Source organism: Macadamia integrifolia, chromosome 2, assembly GCF_013358625.1.
Source record: "Macadamia integrifolia cultivar HAES 741 chromosome 2, SCU_Mint_v3, whole genome shotgun sequence".
Taxonomy (NCBI): domain Eukaryota; kingdom Viridiplantae; phylum Streptophyta; class Magnoliopsida; order Proteales; family Proteaceae; genus Macadamia; species Macadamia integrifolia.
The window spans coordinates 7,120,510-7,133,349 of NC_056558.1; the positions used below are offsets into that span (position 1 = coordinate 7,120,510).

Here is a 12,840-nt window from a genome sequence, read left to right on the forward strand (position 1 = left end):
CTTGTGTTTTTTGTAAGATTTTTATTTTTTTATTTTTTCAGCAAAATAGAACATCACAATTTTTAAGGGAAATTTTGAAATTCAAAAACTGAATCTTCTCTTTCATCAGGACATGCCGACATGCCAAGCACAAAAAAAAAAATCTTTAACCAAGAAAAAGTACAATTTTTGTACTTTTTTTTCTTTTCTTTTCTTTTCCTTTCTTCTCTTAACTACCAAACACAGCCTAAGTTATGCTTGGTAAGTAAGTAAAAAATAAAAAATACTACAAAAGACATATTAGGACAAGTCATGATTATAGTATGATTTTTTTTATGTGCCTATCTCTCTTTTCAAATTTACACTTATGTGAATTATTTTTTATTTTCTTTTTTCGTTTTCCAAACATAGAGTAAAGAGAACATATCAATACATATGGATAGATAAAAAATCAAACAGTGATGCTAATAAATGATTCAACTAGAGTTTTAAAAATTTATATATTATAAAGTCAAATCATTTCTCTAAAGAATCGTCAACACAATTATTTGTAGGCATACTTATATATCAATTTGGTTATTTGAGTGGGAAATTTTATTGTATAACTATTTTTTTTTTTAAAGAAAATTTTCTTTAACCTGGTGTGATAGTTTACTCATCCATCCATGATCATTATTATTGCTTTAAGTCAAAAGACACCCTCTATTCACGATACTCATCTCATCACATAGACACTCATTGGTCGAAGAATTCTTCCTTAACCACAAGTATGAAAAATTTAAATTCTTTTTATTTTATCTCCAATTTCAGGGGTTGTGTAAGCGTAAGATGTGACATGTTAATTTAAGCAGTGCGCAAGCAAGCTTTGAAATATGGTCTCTATGAAGTTAAGAACAGCCATCTCTCTTTATCCCATAGAAAGAGAAGCTCAAAGTAGTAAAACTACAACAATTTAGATAAGCTAAATGATTTTACATGTTGACCATTTTTGTAAGAATATAAAATAATGGTGACGAGAAATAGAAATAATGAGAAAAATTTTAATGGATAGGCATGCATATTCATTGACTATTTTGTACATAATCCACATATTTGTACCGCATAATAGATTTTTTTTTAGTAATGAAAAAAGGTTGTTCCGTGGTAGTGATCATAGCCCCAAGGATAAGCCCCCGTACGGCAAGCAATGCTTCCGTAGGACCAATGGGCGATAGTCGGGCATGACTGAAATTTTAGAAAGAGATATAATTTTATTTCAATTGAAATTGGTCAAGTTGTCGAATATGGTCAAGTTGTCAAATAACACTAGTGAAAATCCAAGAATACTAAACGAGTGCATGACTATGCGTTACCTACCAAAAATATGCATGAAGATAAATAAGAGTACATATAATTGAATTTTAAGTATTTGAAAATTGACAAATAGTCAACTGAGAGCATGAAGATAAATAAGAGTACATATAATTGAATTTTAAGTATTTGAATATTGACAAATAGTCAACTAAGAGCATTCTCTTGATATCTAATGGTCACAATTATCTCATCACCAATTCACATAGCACGATAGTTGGGTCACCCATGCCTTTTTCCAATGGGACTAAGGTTCAACCATGTGAATAAAAAACAAGATCAGCCTCAATCAATTCCTATTGAAATTTGAATCAATCAAAATTAACCTGAGTCCCAAAAATCAAGCATGAATCGACTGCTCTAGATCAATAAGAATTGGGAATCGATTTAATTCCAATTTCAAATCCAATCTGAAAGATGACTGATTCAGAGATTCCATCTATTCCTATTCAAGTTATCAATTCCATCAATCCAAAATTTCAATCCTTAAAACCGTGAAAGTCATGTCAAGAAAAAAATTTTTGACTATTGCCTTAGTTGTAGTGACGTTATTACAACCTGATTGATATTAATAACCAATTAAATGAAATAATTCACCAACCCTTTTTCACAAATACATTATCAAATTTTAGTATTTTCAAAAATATTCATCTCTATTTCATTTGATTGGCTGCCAGCTGGGTAGCAGTAAAAGACGCCGGTGTAAAGTTTGCATTTTCGATTGAAATTTTGGCGCCACGCACATGAGCGAATCTTGATTGTCAAATTTTCAGTCCGTCGTTGGAGCCATCTGGTCAGGTCGGACCCACTGAAAGGTGGGTCCCTGACCTTATCTGGGCCCCACATTAATTAAATGTGGCTTAGGATCTTTCGTAAGAAGATATCGGGAGCCTGCGGGAGGGGCGCCAAAGGGTCAGTCAAAGTTTGGCATCACCCGTGTAAGCGCGTTGGTGATAATATACATAGTCAAATTGATGTGACATATAAGTAATAGATCTCAACCGTTAGATCTAAACATTTTACTGATAATGTGTAGTGCCGGGTAGGACAAAAATTAAAGTAAAAGGAAACGATCGGGCGGGGATGACAGTCTACGTAGAAAGTCGAAGCCGTTGGATATCTTATCAACGGCTGAACTCTAACTCGTAAAGCTATTTCGTTCTGACACGCTCTTTAAGAGAGTGACTCGGGGAGTTATTTAAGCGAGCTCCCGCATTTCGAGTCCGGCGTGACCGCATGAGTATGTCATGTTGATATCTGCTTTGGTTTTTGTTTCCTGCGAATTCCATTCAAGGGCGGCTGCTTACACTTTCCTCTGTAAGTTCCTCTCTCCCTCCTCTTCGTTTCTCTGAGATCGATTTACGAACAGATACTATCCTGAGTAAAAATTGGATTTTCGGTCTTTGACTCTGCTTCAGTTTGATCATGTTGTCTTAGTTGTTGAATTCAACTGATGGTCGTCCATGTTTCGTGATTCAGAAGTATATCGATTTAATTTATTGGCGAAAGTGAAAGGAGGATTTATCTGTTGATTCATTTCTTACGAGGATTTTTCCAGGGAGTTGAGATCCAACTCGAGAGCTTCGAATCAGTTCGATCATGGCGGATAGTAGGCGTTACGGTTTGGGTAATCAGTTAGGTCAGTATCGAAAGCTAATTTTGCAGGTTTTGCCGTTAATATTTAAGTTTTTATTGGATTTGTTTTGTTATTCTTTTAGTTTAACATCCTCAATTGCGGTGGATTGGATGTGGTTAGTAGTTAGAGTTAATTTTTTGGTTCTATTCTTCTCTGTAGCGAAGAGGATAAATGAAAAGGGGAATACACTAGATTTTACTTAGGGATTTTTGTTTCTGAAAAAACGGCTATCGACACAGATAGTTACCGTTTTGGAAAGCAATCCTTACAATTGATGAGATTGGGATGGGAGAAAGCAAATACGTTGTGAGGGAAAACGAGTATGAAGGTGATTCTTGGTAGAATGCAACGTTATCTCACACACTAGTTGGAACTGAAACGACTACTACATGGGAACGAGTCGAAGTTCTTGAGGGGTATAAGTAGATTGCTGATGGGATGTTCAAGTTGAAAACAATTTTGGCAAAGATCTGAGTTAGAATAAGACTGAAAGATGTGCTGCAGATTTTTTCTATTGGATGCAATAATTGATCTCAATGTTATTCTATCAGTCATGGGATAAAAGGACTAACATCAAACTTGAATATAAGTTTGGTTGCTGTAATTTAAATGAGCGTCTGGGTCACTTCTCTGTCAGAAAGCAAAAGTACTTATTAGTAACCATGGCCAACATTTTAGTGCCTTTAAGCTGGAATTCTCCCCGACATTCTCATATTGTTCAGGGTGTAAAGGCACTTGCAGTCCATGATGGATTTACTGCAATGAGGAGCTCCAAACCAATTTGCCAAATTGTGAGTGTATCTTTAGTTAGAGACAAGCATGCGTGCACTAGCAAATATCTTGGCAGTTCCTCATGGATAAAACAACCATTTCATTGGCTATAACAATGATACTCGTTACTAGGTTTCAATACATGATAATTGACAGTGTCCACAGGCAATGAATGAATAAGAGGTACTGCAGCATGCATGACTTGGTGCTAACTACATGATTTTGAGTCCTTAATTGGAGATAACATCATATTTTTCAACTCATATAAGTTTCATCTTCTTCAACTTATTTCTGCAGTTAGTTCTGCATGGCTAGTCTAAGCAACTGACATTTAAGATTGATAGGGAAAAAAGTGCAATAATAAGATAGAGCAGATGATATAGATACATGAAGTTACTCACATTCATACAGATAAAAACATTGTATGTTAATTGTTTCACATATATGATGACTTAAAACTTCATTCATAGCTCAATTGTTGGCTGAGGAATTCACTGATTGCATTATCCAGTGAAATGAAATATCTGCCCCACCCTTTACTTAATCATCAGCAAAGAAATTTGTTGATCTCTGTAGAAGTAGATATTCCTTGAGATCCAAGCATCTTAGCATGCCTATCCAGGAATTGAAGTTGAATCCTCCAAAACCTGCCAGTATTGTGACATTGGCTTTCCCAAGTCAGTTTAATTTTACAATCTCGGTTTGTTGAGAAGGTAAGCGAATAACCCTTTGAATGGCACCAAAATCAAGCAAACATATGGCTATGGACTTCCAAAAAAATGAAGGTTCAAGAATACTTAGAGAATACCACCAGAAGTAGAAATTACTCATGTTTGGAAAACCAAATAAAGAACTAGGGTGAATGGATCAGAACATAGAACTACATCAAAATTGGAACACCATAAACTTGTTCCAAGTAATGATTGAGAAGACCAGAAACAGCACTACAGCAACTACTAGAACACAAAGCTAGCAAAATTCAAACATACTGTCTCAACTCAAAATTAAGAGAAAAACAAACATAAAACAAAATCAGTACCATATTCTCGACTGTGGCTCAGCCCTGCACCATAAAATTCACCTAAAGGGGGAATTCCTCCTAATTGTTTTCCCTACATACCTCTGCCATTTACCTCTTCCTAATCAACTTCCTTAATCAGCCTCCCTTTACAAGTCAATTTCCTGACAAGAAAATTGCCTTCCTTCCAGGTACAAGGCATTAACAATGCAAGTGTTTGCTTTGGTTCCTTTATTTGAATTTCTTGTATGGTGATTGTGTAAGGGGATGTATTCATCCGGAGGTGTTTTGTTGTGAGGACTCAAAGGTGTACGCTTTGAGAAATATTGTCCTCCATCTTTTTATAGAAAGTGTGATAATTCAGTCTTTGTCTTTCTACTGAATTGTCCTCCATCATTTTGTAGAAAGTGTGATGATTCAGTCTTTTTCTTTCTACTTTCTTTCTACTGTCTAGAGCAAAGGAATTTTTTTTTTTTTTGGGTAAATACACTTGCCCCTCTCAGACCCTGCAGTAGCGGGAGCCTCATGCACTGGGTTGCTCTTTTCATAGACTGTCACTACTCTCTAATGGAGGTATTATACATGGTTCTCAAGTGCAAAGTACAAGAGAAGGAAGGAAATCAATGGGGCTTTTTCCTTTTATCTTTCTTATATACCTGTTCCTTTGGTTTCAGCCCCTGGTTCTTTCTTAATTTTTTAATTTTTTTTTTTAATTTTTTTTTAAATTTTTTTATTTATTTATTTTGGGCTGGTCTTGTGTTTGACTCCTTTATTTTTCTATATTTCGGAAAAAAAGAAAAGAAAAGTGGGGATTGTTGTGGCAGTGGATTTTATCATCAGCATTTGTTCATGAGGATGTCAAATCTCAATACTTTGAATTGTGTTTGTAGAAAAAACTGGTGGATTCTGTGGCTACGATATTCTCTTGTAGGAGGCTTCTCCCTTGAAGTAGCTGACCAGGAAAAGAGAGATGTAGATTTTTTTATTTATAATTTATTTCTCTTTGTTTCACTTATTTTTCTTCTATTCTTTGTTTTGTTTTGTTTTCTATTCTTTAAATAAAGTGAAGGTATGCACATGTTAAATATATTCATACTTCTGAAATAGTTTCAGAGCAAGTCAACACCAGGAATTGCTGTGTCATCCCTTTAAGTTTATTTGTTGAGATATTAACTTAGTTATGATTGTCTACTGTTGCATTTGCAGATATAGAGCAGATACTATTGGAAGCACAAAACCGATGGTTGCGGCCTGCTGAAATTTGTGAAATTCTTCGAAATTACCGGAATTTTTGTATTGCACCAGAGCCTCCAAATAAGCCTCCTAGTATGATCCATTTCCACAGTTATCATCAGAATATATATATATATATATTTTGTTTGTTTCATGATTTATTATTAGTATTTATTTTTGGGGAATACTTTTCACTAAATATAGATATGAGCTCCTCAGTGTTAATTGACCTATTTGTTTTGATAAGTCAAAGAAAAACCAAGGAGAATGGAAGAATTGCCATTCCCCCGCTACAAAAGAAGCCAGCTGGCTCAACCCTATGCTGACAAAGAATATATGGTTCACAAACCTATAATTTGTTTCCTCATGTCTTTATAGGGTTAGGGCTGGTCCCTTGATTAATTACTTAGTATATGCACATCTGCAACTCTATGCAGAAGAAGAATCTCATAGTTCATGCACTTATTCATTGATAGATGAATGAAACGACTGTGATAGATGAATGAAACGACTGAGAGGCCTTATACTGAATCATTGTCGTTAAATTTTTTTTATTGTTCCCAAAGGTTTGGGTATGACACATATTTGGCGTTTGTTTGGCAATTTCCACCCGTCGATGGAGCACTTCTGTTGACAAACTGCTGTTACTTTTTCTAAACAAAGTATAGATAATGTTTTTTTTTTGGGGGGGGGGGTTTGTTAAGAGTGTTCTATTATGTTATTTCTACCCCAGGGGTGTTTTGGGTATATATTTCTGGGCTTAGTCGTGCTTTATGTTATGTTTAGTAGTACTAGTTCTATTCAGGCTGAACTTAGGGTGGATGCTGAAAGGTCAAGATTTCATTTCTGTTAATTTTATCTTTGGTGAAGTAGTGGGTCTCCTCCCCTGCTGATGGCCATGCCAAAGGTGGGGTAGTGATTTCGGAGTTTCTCCCTTCATGTTGTTTTAGTCTCTGGTATTCTTTAGATTCCAGCTTGTACATTCATTTTTCTCTATTTTTCTTCTTAATACAAATGACCTTTTAGCCAAAAAAAAAAAAAAAGTATGTTTAGCGTCAAGGATATTCTTGTAAATCTGACATTAGTGCTATATATATAATATAATATTTTATTCTCATGGTTTGACTGATTGTAATAACCTCGAGCCTGGTTTTCTTTCCATACTTGCGTCTCTCTCTCTCTCTCTCTCTCTTCTTCTCTTGCATTGTAAGTACTGATTTCCTGTGTTTGATATTGGTTCGATACCAACTAAGGTCCTTTGAGTGACTTAGAAGACTAACTCCAATGGGTCCAAGAGCCTATGTGAGAATCACTTTATGACTTAGGAATTACAATATAAAATTGTTCCCACCAGAAAAGGGCATTTTTTTTTGTGTTGGGGAATATACTTCGAAACAGTTTATTTATTCCTAAGTCTTCAATACTCCAATGTTGACATTTATCGTGTGGAGCTCTTGGTGCATTCTTAATTGGTCTTTACTGAAGTGAAGCTTTGCTCTTCAATTCAGCATCTCAATCTTCATGCCACTAATGGAATTACTGAGGTGGCTATGATCTTCAAATTTGTTGTGGCACCTCATGCCGCACATGGGCTTACTGAAATGTGTTGATCTTCAATGTGTTACACTTCATGCCGCACATGTTGATCAAGCTTGATGATCTTCCACCCTGGTCTAGCTTGTCAACACATCATCCACTTGCTTAGGCATCCTTCTTGCTCATTTTGGAGCTTTAGAGGGTTTATTTGGTAAACCTGTAAGATTTGGATTTTTCACAAACAAACACAAGTTAGAATCACCAAAAACATATCTAATTGTACAATGTCTTGACAGAATCCCTGCCCACTAATTTGTGGCCACCTTCAAGATTTAAGCATAGAGATATTTTCTTTAGCTCCACTTCATTTATTTGCCAGCAGAAAGTGAGGAGCATTTATTATTTCCTTTGAATTCTTCAAACACTAAAATTTGGCTGTTCATTACTTGGTATAAGATTATTTTCTTGAAGAAATTGAGTTTGTACTGGCTTGTTTGTGCATCGGATTATTTATTCATTCTCTCTACTATGAGTCATTTTTTAATTTGTGACTTCTTCTGTTCTAAATAGTTTAATTCTCTTGGCTTGACATGTAATTTCTTGTAGGTGGTTCGCTTTTTCTTTTTGATCGGAAGGTGTTGAGATACTTCAGGAAGGATGGCCATAACTGGCGGAAGAAGAAAGATGGAAAGACTGTGAAGGAAGCTCATGAGAGGTTAAAGGTAGGGAAAAAGAGGGATGATTTTATCTCATGGGCACATGTATTTGGAAAGGAATTTTTGTAACAATGGTAGAAGATACTAGAAACACCCAAATTGGCTGTTGTATACCAGATCTTTGTCCATTTGAATGGACTTCTGTATATATGATTCATTCTTCTCTATTAGAGAATTTTTATATTTAAATATTTTTTAGTATCTTGCAAATTATATGACTGATTATCCTTTAACAACTTTAGGCTGGAAGTGTTGATGTGTTACACTGCTACTATGCCCATGGAGAAGAGAATGAAAATTTTCAAAGACGCAGTTACTGGATGCTCGAAGAGTGAGTATGGAAAAAAATTACATTTCAGTTTCTTATCAAAAGCATTTTAACGTGTACATATGCTCCTTGGTCCTTGCTATTGTAAAGGTAAGGCGTATATTGCATGCTTTTTGTTTCAGAGTAGAATAACTTCATTAGTAGTGCCAACGGTCGACAAAATTATGAAAATTTGATGGAGATTTGGTCAAATGCTGTGAAGATTAATAACTGCATGAGTTTGAAGGATTGGTGTGTGCAAGTTGATGGCTCTGTAAGGACCAGGGGAGGGAGAAAAAGAACTTGTGTCAGTATAAGAAAAGTGAGAACTTATGGTTTGATGGGAGATATTTTCTTTAGATTGAATGAAATTTCAGAGTAGGTTTTCCAGTGGCCTACCAAAGTTGTTGGAAGGCTTTCCTAGATTGGGTTGAGTTAAGATTTAACTAATATTGATTAATACACCAACTTTAACATGTATACTTCATTTCATAAAGGTGAATATTTTGAATTGACCTTTTTTTGGGTGAATAAGAAACATATTATGAAAGAGGAAAAATTGCAAAACCACTATAAAGGCTGGGAGAAGGAAAGAGAAAATACAAAGTAGATCCCGGACCTTCAGCAAGGAGGGGCACTAGGCTGGTACAAAGAAAAAGGATGAGTCTGTTCTTTGTGGTGTCAATACATCGGGAGGAGACCACAGATAACTTGCTTCGAATGTCGAACGAGATAGTGTTCCAAATCTGATGGAAGGATCTGGCTTTGGAAATCCATCATCTAAAGTTGCTCTGTTCAGATATTGTAGATGGTGGCCCTAAAAAGCTGGCTTACCCATTGTGTCATAATTAGATCTGCCGGAAAGGCTAATATTCCCCCAATTCCATTCGTTGTCAAATTGAAGGATCCTTCTTTGGGGCCAACATTTGGTGACAAGGCATTTCCAAACTGTGCAGGAGAAGGGCAAGCGAAGAAGAGGTGGTAAACATTTTCATAGGATTTTCAACCAAGGTATTAAGTATCCTTCGGTCGTTCCGTATCCACCGATACAAATTATTACATATCGTATCTTTAAGGTATCGACACGATACCCCAAAAAAATAGTCTTAGTACATGTAAGAAACCTAATCCTTTATATATAATCAATAAATGCCTAATCTTGTTGTACTTTGTTCCCGGTCCTATCTATAATATATTTTACATATCATTTATATATAATGTTTCATGCTTCAACATTGTATTTTGTATATATTTTAAGCATTTCCATATGTATCTAGCGTATCTTGTATCTCTTTAATACGATACGACACATCTTTTAAAATCATCCTTCCAATACGATACTCGATACCGATACTTTAAAACTTTGGTTTCAACAAAGGCAGCATAAAGGAGAAGCTGCAATTTGCCTCTAGATGAGGAAAGGCTGCATAGGCAGGAAATGGGAGAGGGCTCGCCAGGTAGTGAAGCTATGGTAGGGTGTGATTCTTGAACCAAACAATTTTGCACTAAGGAATCATGGGGCCTCAAGAACAGATGACGTCCCAAGTGGACTTGGAGGAGAACTTGCCAGAGGAGGAAGTCATCTAGACAACAAGATCACCATTCTTTTGGGCCTTCTAATCAACAAACTCAGCCTTATCCCAACTTAATGGGGTTGGCACAAAGTAGGGAAATTGAGGCCCAAACATTAAAAGGGGGGGAATGATGTAGGAGGAAAGAGGCGCAACCCAGTAGGTTAGGAGAATCTCAGCTGAATGGGGTCGGCTACAAGGATTCATAGTTGTCAAGGCGTCCAGGCAGCCTAGATGGAGTCTGGGTGACTATCGCCTTACTGCAAGGCGCAACACTTATTTATGGCAACTATCATTTAAGTACTTAAGATATTATTAATAAATAAGAAAATACCCCCTATTTGAATCCAATTAAAGTAGTTTAAAAATCAAATTCTAAAAGAATAAAGTGCCAACCCCCAGTCCAAGATCAAACACTGAATTTTTGATTGTATGAGTGATTTTCAACTTTCAAATGCTGGGGTTTTCTCATTTCTGAAAATTTCATAAATCTTATCATAGTAAAAATTGCTAAAAACCAATGTCTGGTAAAATGATCTTTTGTTTTGATATTCACAATTATTTTCATTTAAGCAATTTTAACAGTATTCACGCACTTTAAAATAATTTTGATTGGAACATAAATTTGTCATTAAAACTCAGATTTAAGTAATTTTAGAGTTGTTGGAAAGTTGGTTTTGTGTTGTACCTAATACAAAATGTCTCATGTAAAAATAAAATCATTTGACTAGTCAAACTCATTATAGAACAAGAACATTTCTCTAAATGTTGAATTTTTATAATGTGACTTCATGCTGATTTTTGATTATTTGATGTGGCTTAATGTTATTTTTGATGACTTGATATGGCTTATTGTTGATTTTTAATGATACAAGGTATATGTAGCATACTGAATAATGTTATAAAAGAGGGAAATAAAAAATAACACTTGGTCGCCTTAATCCCCTTATTAGCCTTAAGGTGGTTGCTTGTCGCCTGAGCACTTAAACATCCCTTCAACGCCATGGTTTGCCTTGGCTCTGTAACAACTATGCATGGATCCTTGCCTTCCGATAGGCTCAATCTGAGGTCATACTTGGGACAAGACTGAGACTATGCATGCCATTCCTCACAATTTCTCCTATGGTCATTTTAGGCTTGTCCCTAGCTTTTTCAGCTCCTTCAGTTGGAATCAGATCACTCCTTACTAGGGCGTCCTCAAGCCTTCGTTGAACATAGCCATACTACCTCAAACTTTCTTGGAGCTTGTCACAGCTTTAATATGATAATTACTTACTTTATCCTTCTTAACTTAGGCCTTCTAGTGATGGCCAAAAAAGCATCCAAGACTTCCCGAAAGGGCCGAAAGGGCCGAAAGGGCCAAAAGGGGAAGTGTGGGGAGTTGAAGGGATCCAGCTATTGAAGCAAAGAACACCCAAGACCATGGCTAGCCTGTCAAAGCTAGAGCTATATTTGGGTCTGTCACGAACAAAGAGGATGAGGATCCTGAGGGGGTGCCATCTTCAATAAGCGATTTAATGACCCTGGAGGCAAAAAATCTGTATTTTAGAATCTTCTTCCAAACCCGTGAAGCGTCTGGAGGAGAGGGGGAATTCCAAATGGAGGGTCATTATGGAGGATTCTAGACTAGACTTAGTCAACCTAGATGCTTTTATTTTTGGAAGCCAACTTCCAGATCATCGCGTTTCTAGAGGAATGGACATATTAGGGATTCGAGCTTCTTGATGATAGATTTGGGGGGGGGGCGAATATTCCAATCAAGTTGGCCAGTGTAGGTAACTAGGTATGGAGCTTACCCTTCCATAATTGTAGCCTCTTGTGCATGAGATCCAGGATAGGGGAGCAGTGGGAAGATGACAACTTAGAGAGAATCAAAGGCCCAAGTACTTTACCAGGAGGCAGCCTAAGGTGAATCCCAAAGTGATCTTCAGGCTGAGCTTGTCAGCTTCAGAGACACAAGCCAAGAACAGAAGAGATTTCTGGTGGTTTACACGGAGGCCAGACATGTCTTCAAAGCAGTGCAAGCAAGACATAATGGCTTCAACCAGTGAGAGGACAGAAGGTCAAGAATGATGTTTATGTTTATTATTTTTCTCTTCATGCTCCTATTATTCTCATGGAAATAAGTATGAGGTCTCTTTCTACTTCAAATGCTCAAGTAAAATAAAATACACTTTTCTAGTATTCTCTACAATATTCCTTCTTAGCATAGATAGGAGATACTGGATGGATTCATAAGAAGATCAATTTCTCTTGCAAACGGAGTGTAAATGAACTTTCCCAGAGGCTATTGTATAGATGTAATAAGTTATTCTTCATTGGATAAAACTTAAAATTATGTTCCATGTATCATAGATGGAGGCTATTCTGTGTTATGATGCTTTCTCCCAAGAATGAATGGTGGACCCAATGAATTAATTGCGAAGTTGAATTTGTATGTATGTATTTATCGGTCATGTAATTTGGAGTTCTTTGGGACGTACTGATGTTCAGACCAATTAAAGGTGGAAATTAAAAAAATTGGAAAGTACTGAACAAATTCTTCATTTTACAATATTTCCTGAACTGCCCTAGAACTTTTATGAGTTGTATTCAGTTTTTCAACTTTAACTTTTTGTTCACATGATTACTATTATATTACTTTGACTTGTCTGGTGATATTTTTAGTTGTTGAGGCTGACAGATTTTCCGAGCATGAATATCTGGAATGTATTAAACACCAG

At 36.1% G+C, this 12,840-nt stretch overlaps 1 protein-coding gene across 3 annotated transcripts in view; it reads left to right on the top strand.

Moving 5' to 3' along the window:
- The first annotated feature begins 2,520 nt into the window (after positions 1 to 2,520).
- Positions 2,521 to 12,840, top strand: part of LOC122062231 (calmodulin-binding transcription activator 1-like) — a 33,633-nt gene continuing 23,313 nt past the window's right edge. For 2 of the 3 annotated variants that reach the window (XM_042625896.1, XM_042625898.1), the window contains exons 1-5: positions 2,541 to 2,646; positions 2,809 to 2,968; positions 5,961 to 6,080; positions 8,130 to 8,245; positions 8,482 to 8,570. In XM_042625896.1, the coding sequence (XP_042481830.1) occupies positions 2,929 to 2,968; positions 5,961 to 6,080; positions 8,130 to 8,245; positions 8,482 to 8,570 (365 nt within the window). In that variant the 5' untranslated portion in view covers positions 2,541 to 2,646; positions 2,809 to 2,928. Of the gene's footprint in view, positions 2,647 to 2,808; positions 2,969 to 5,960; positions 6,081 to 8,129; positions 8,246 to 8,481; positions 8,571 to 12,840 lie in introns of all 3 variants that reach the window. The other variant, XM_042625897.1, reaches the window with a different exon arrangement.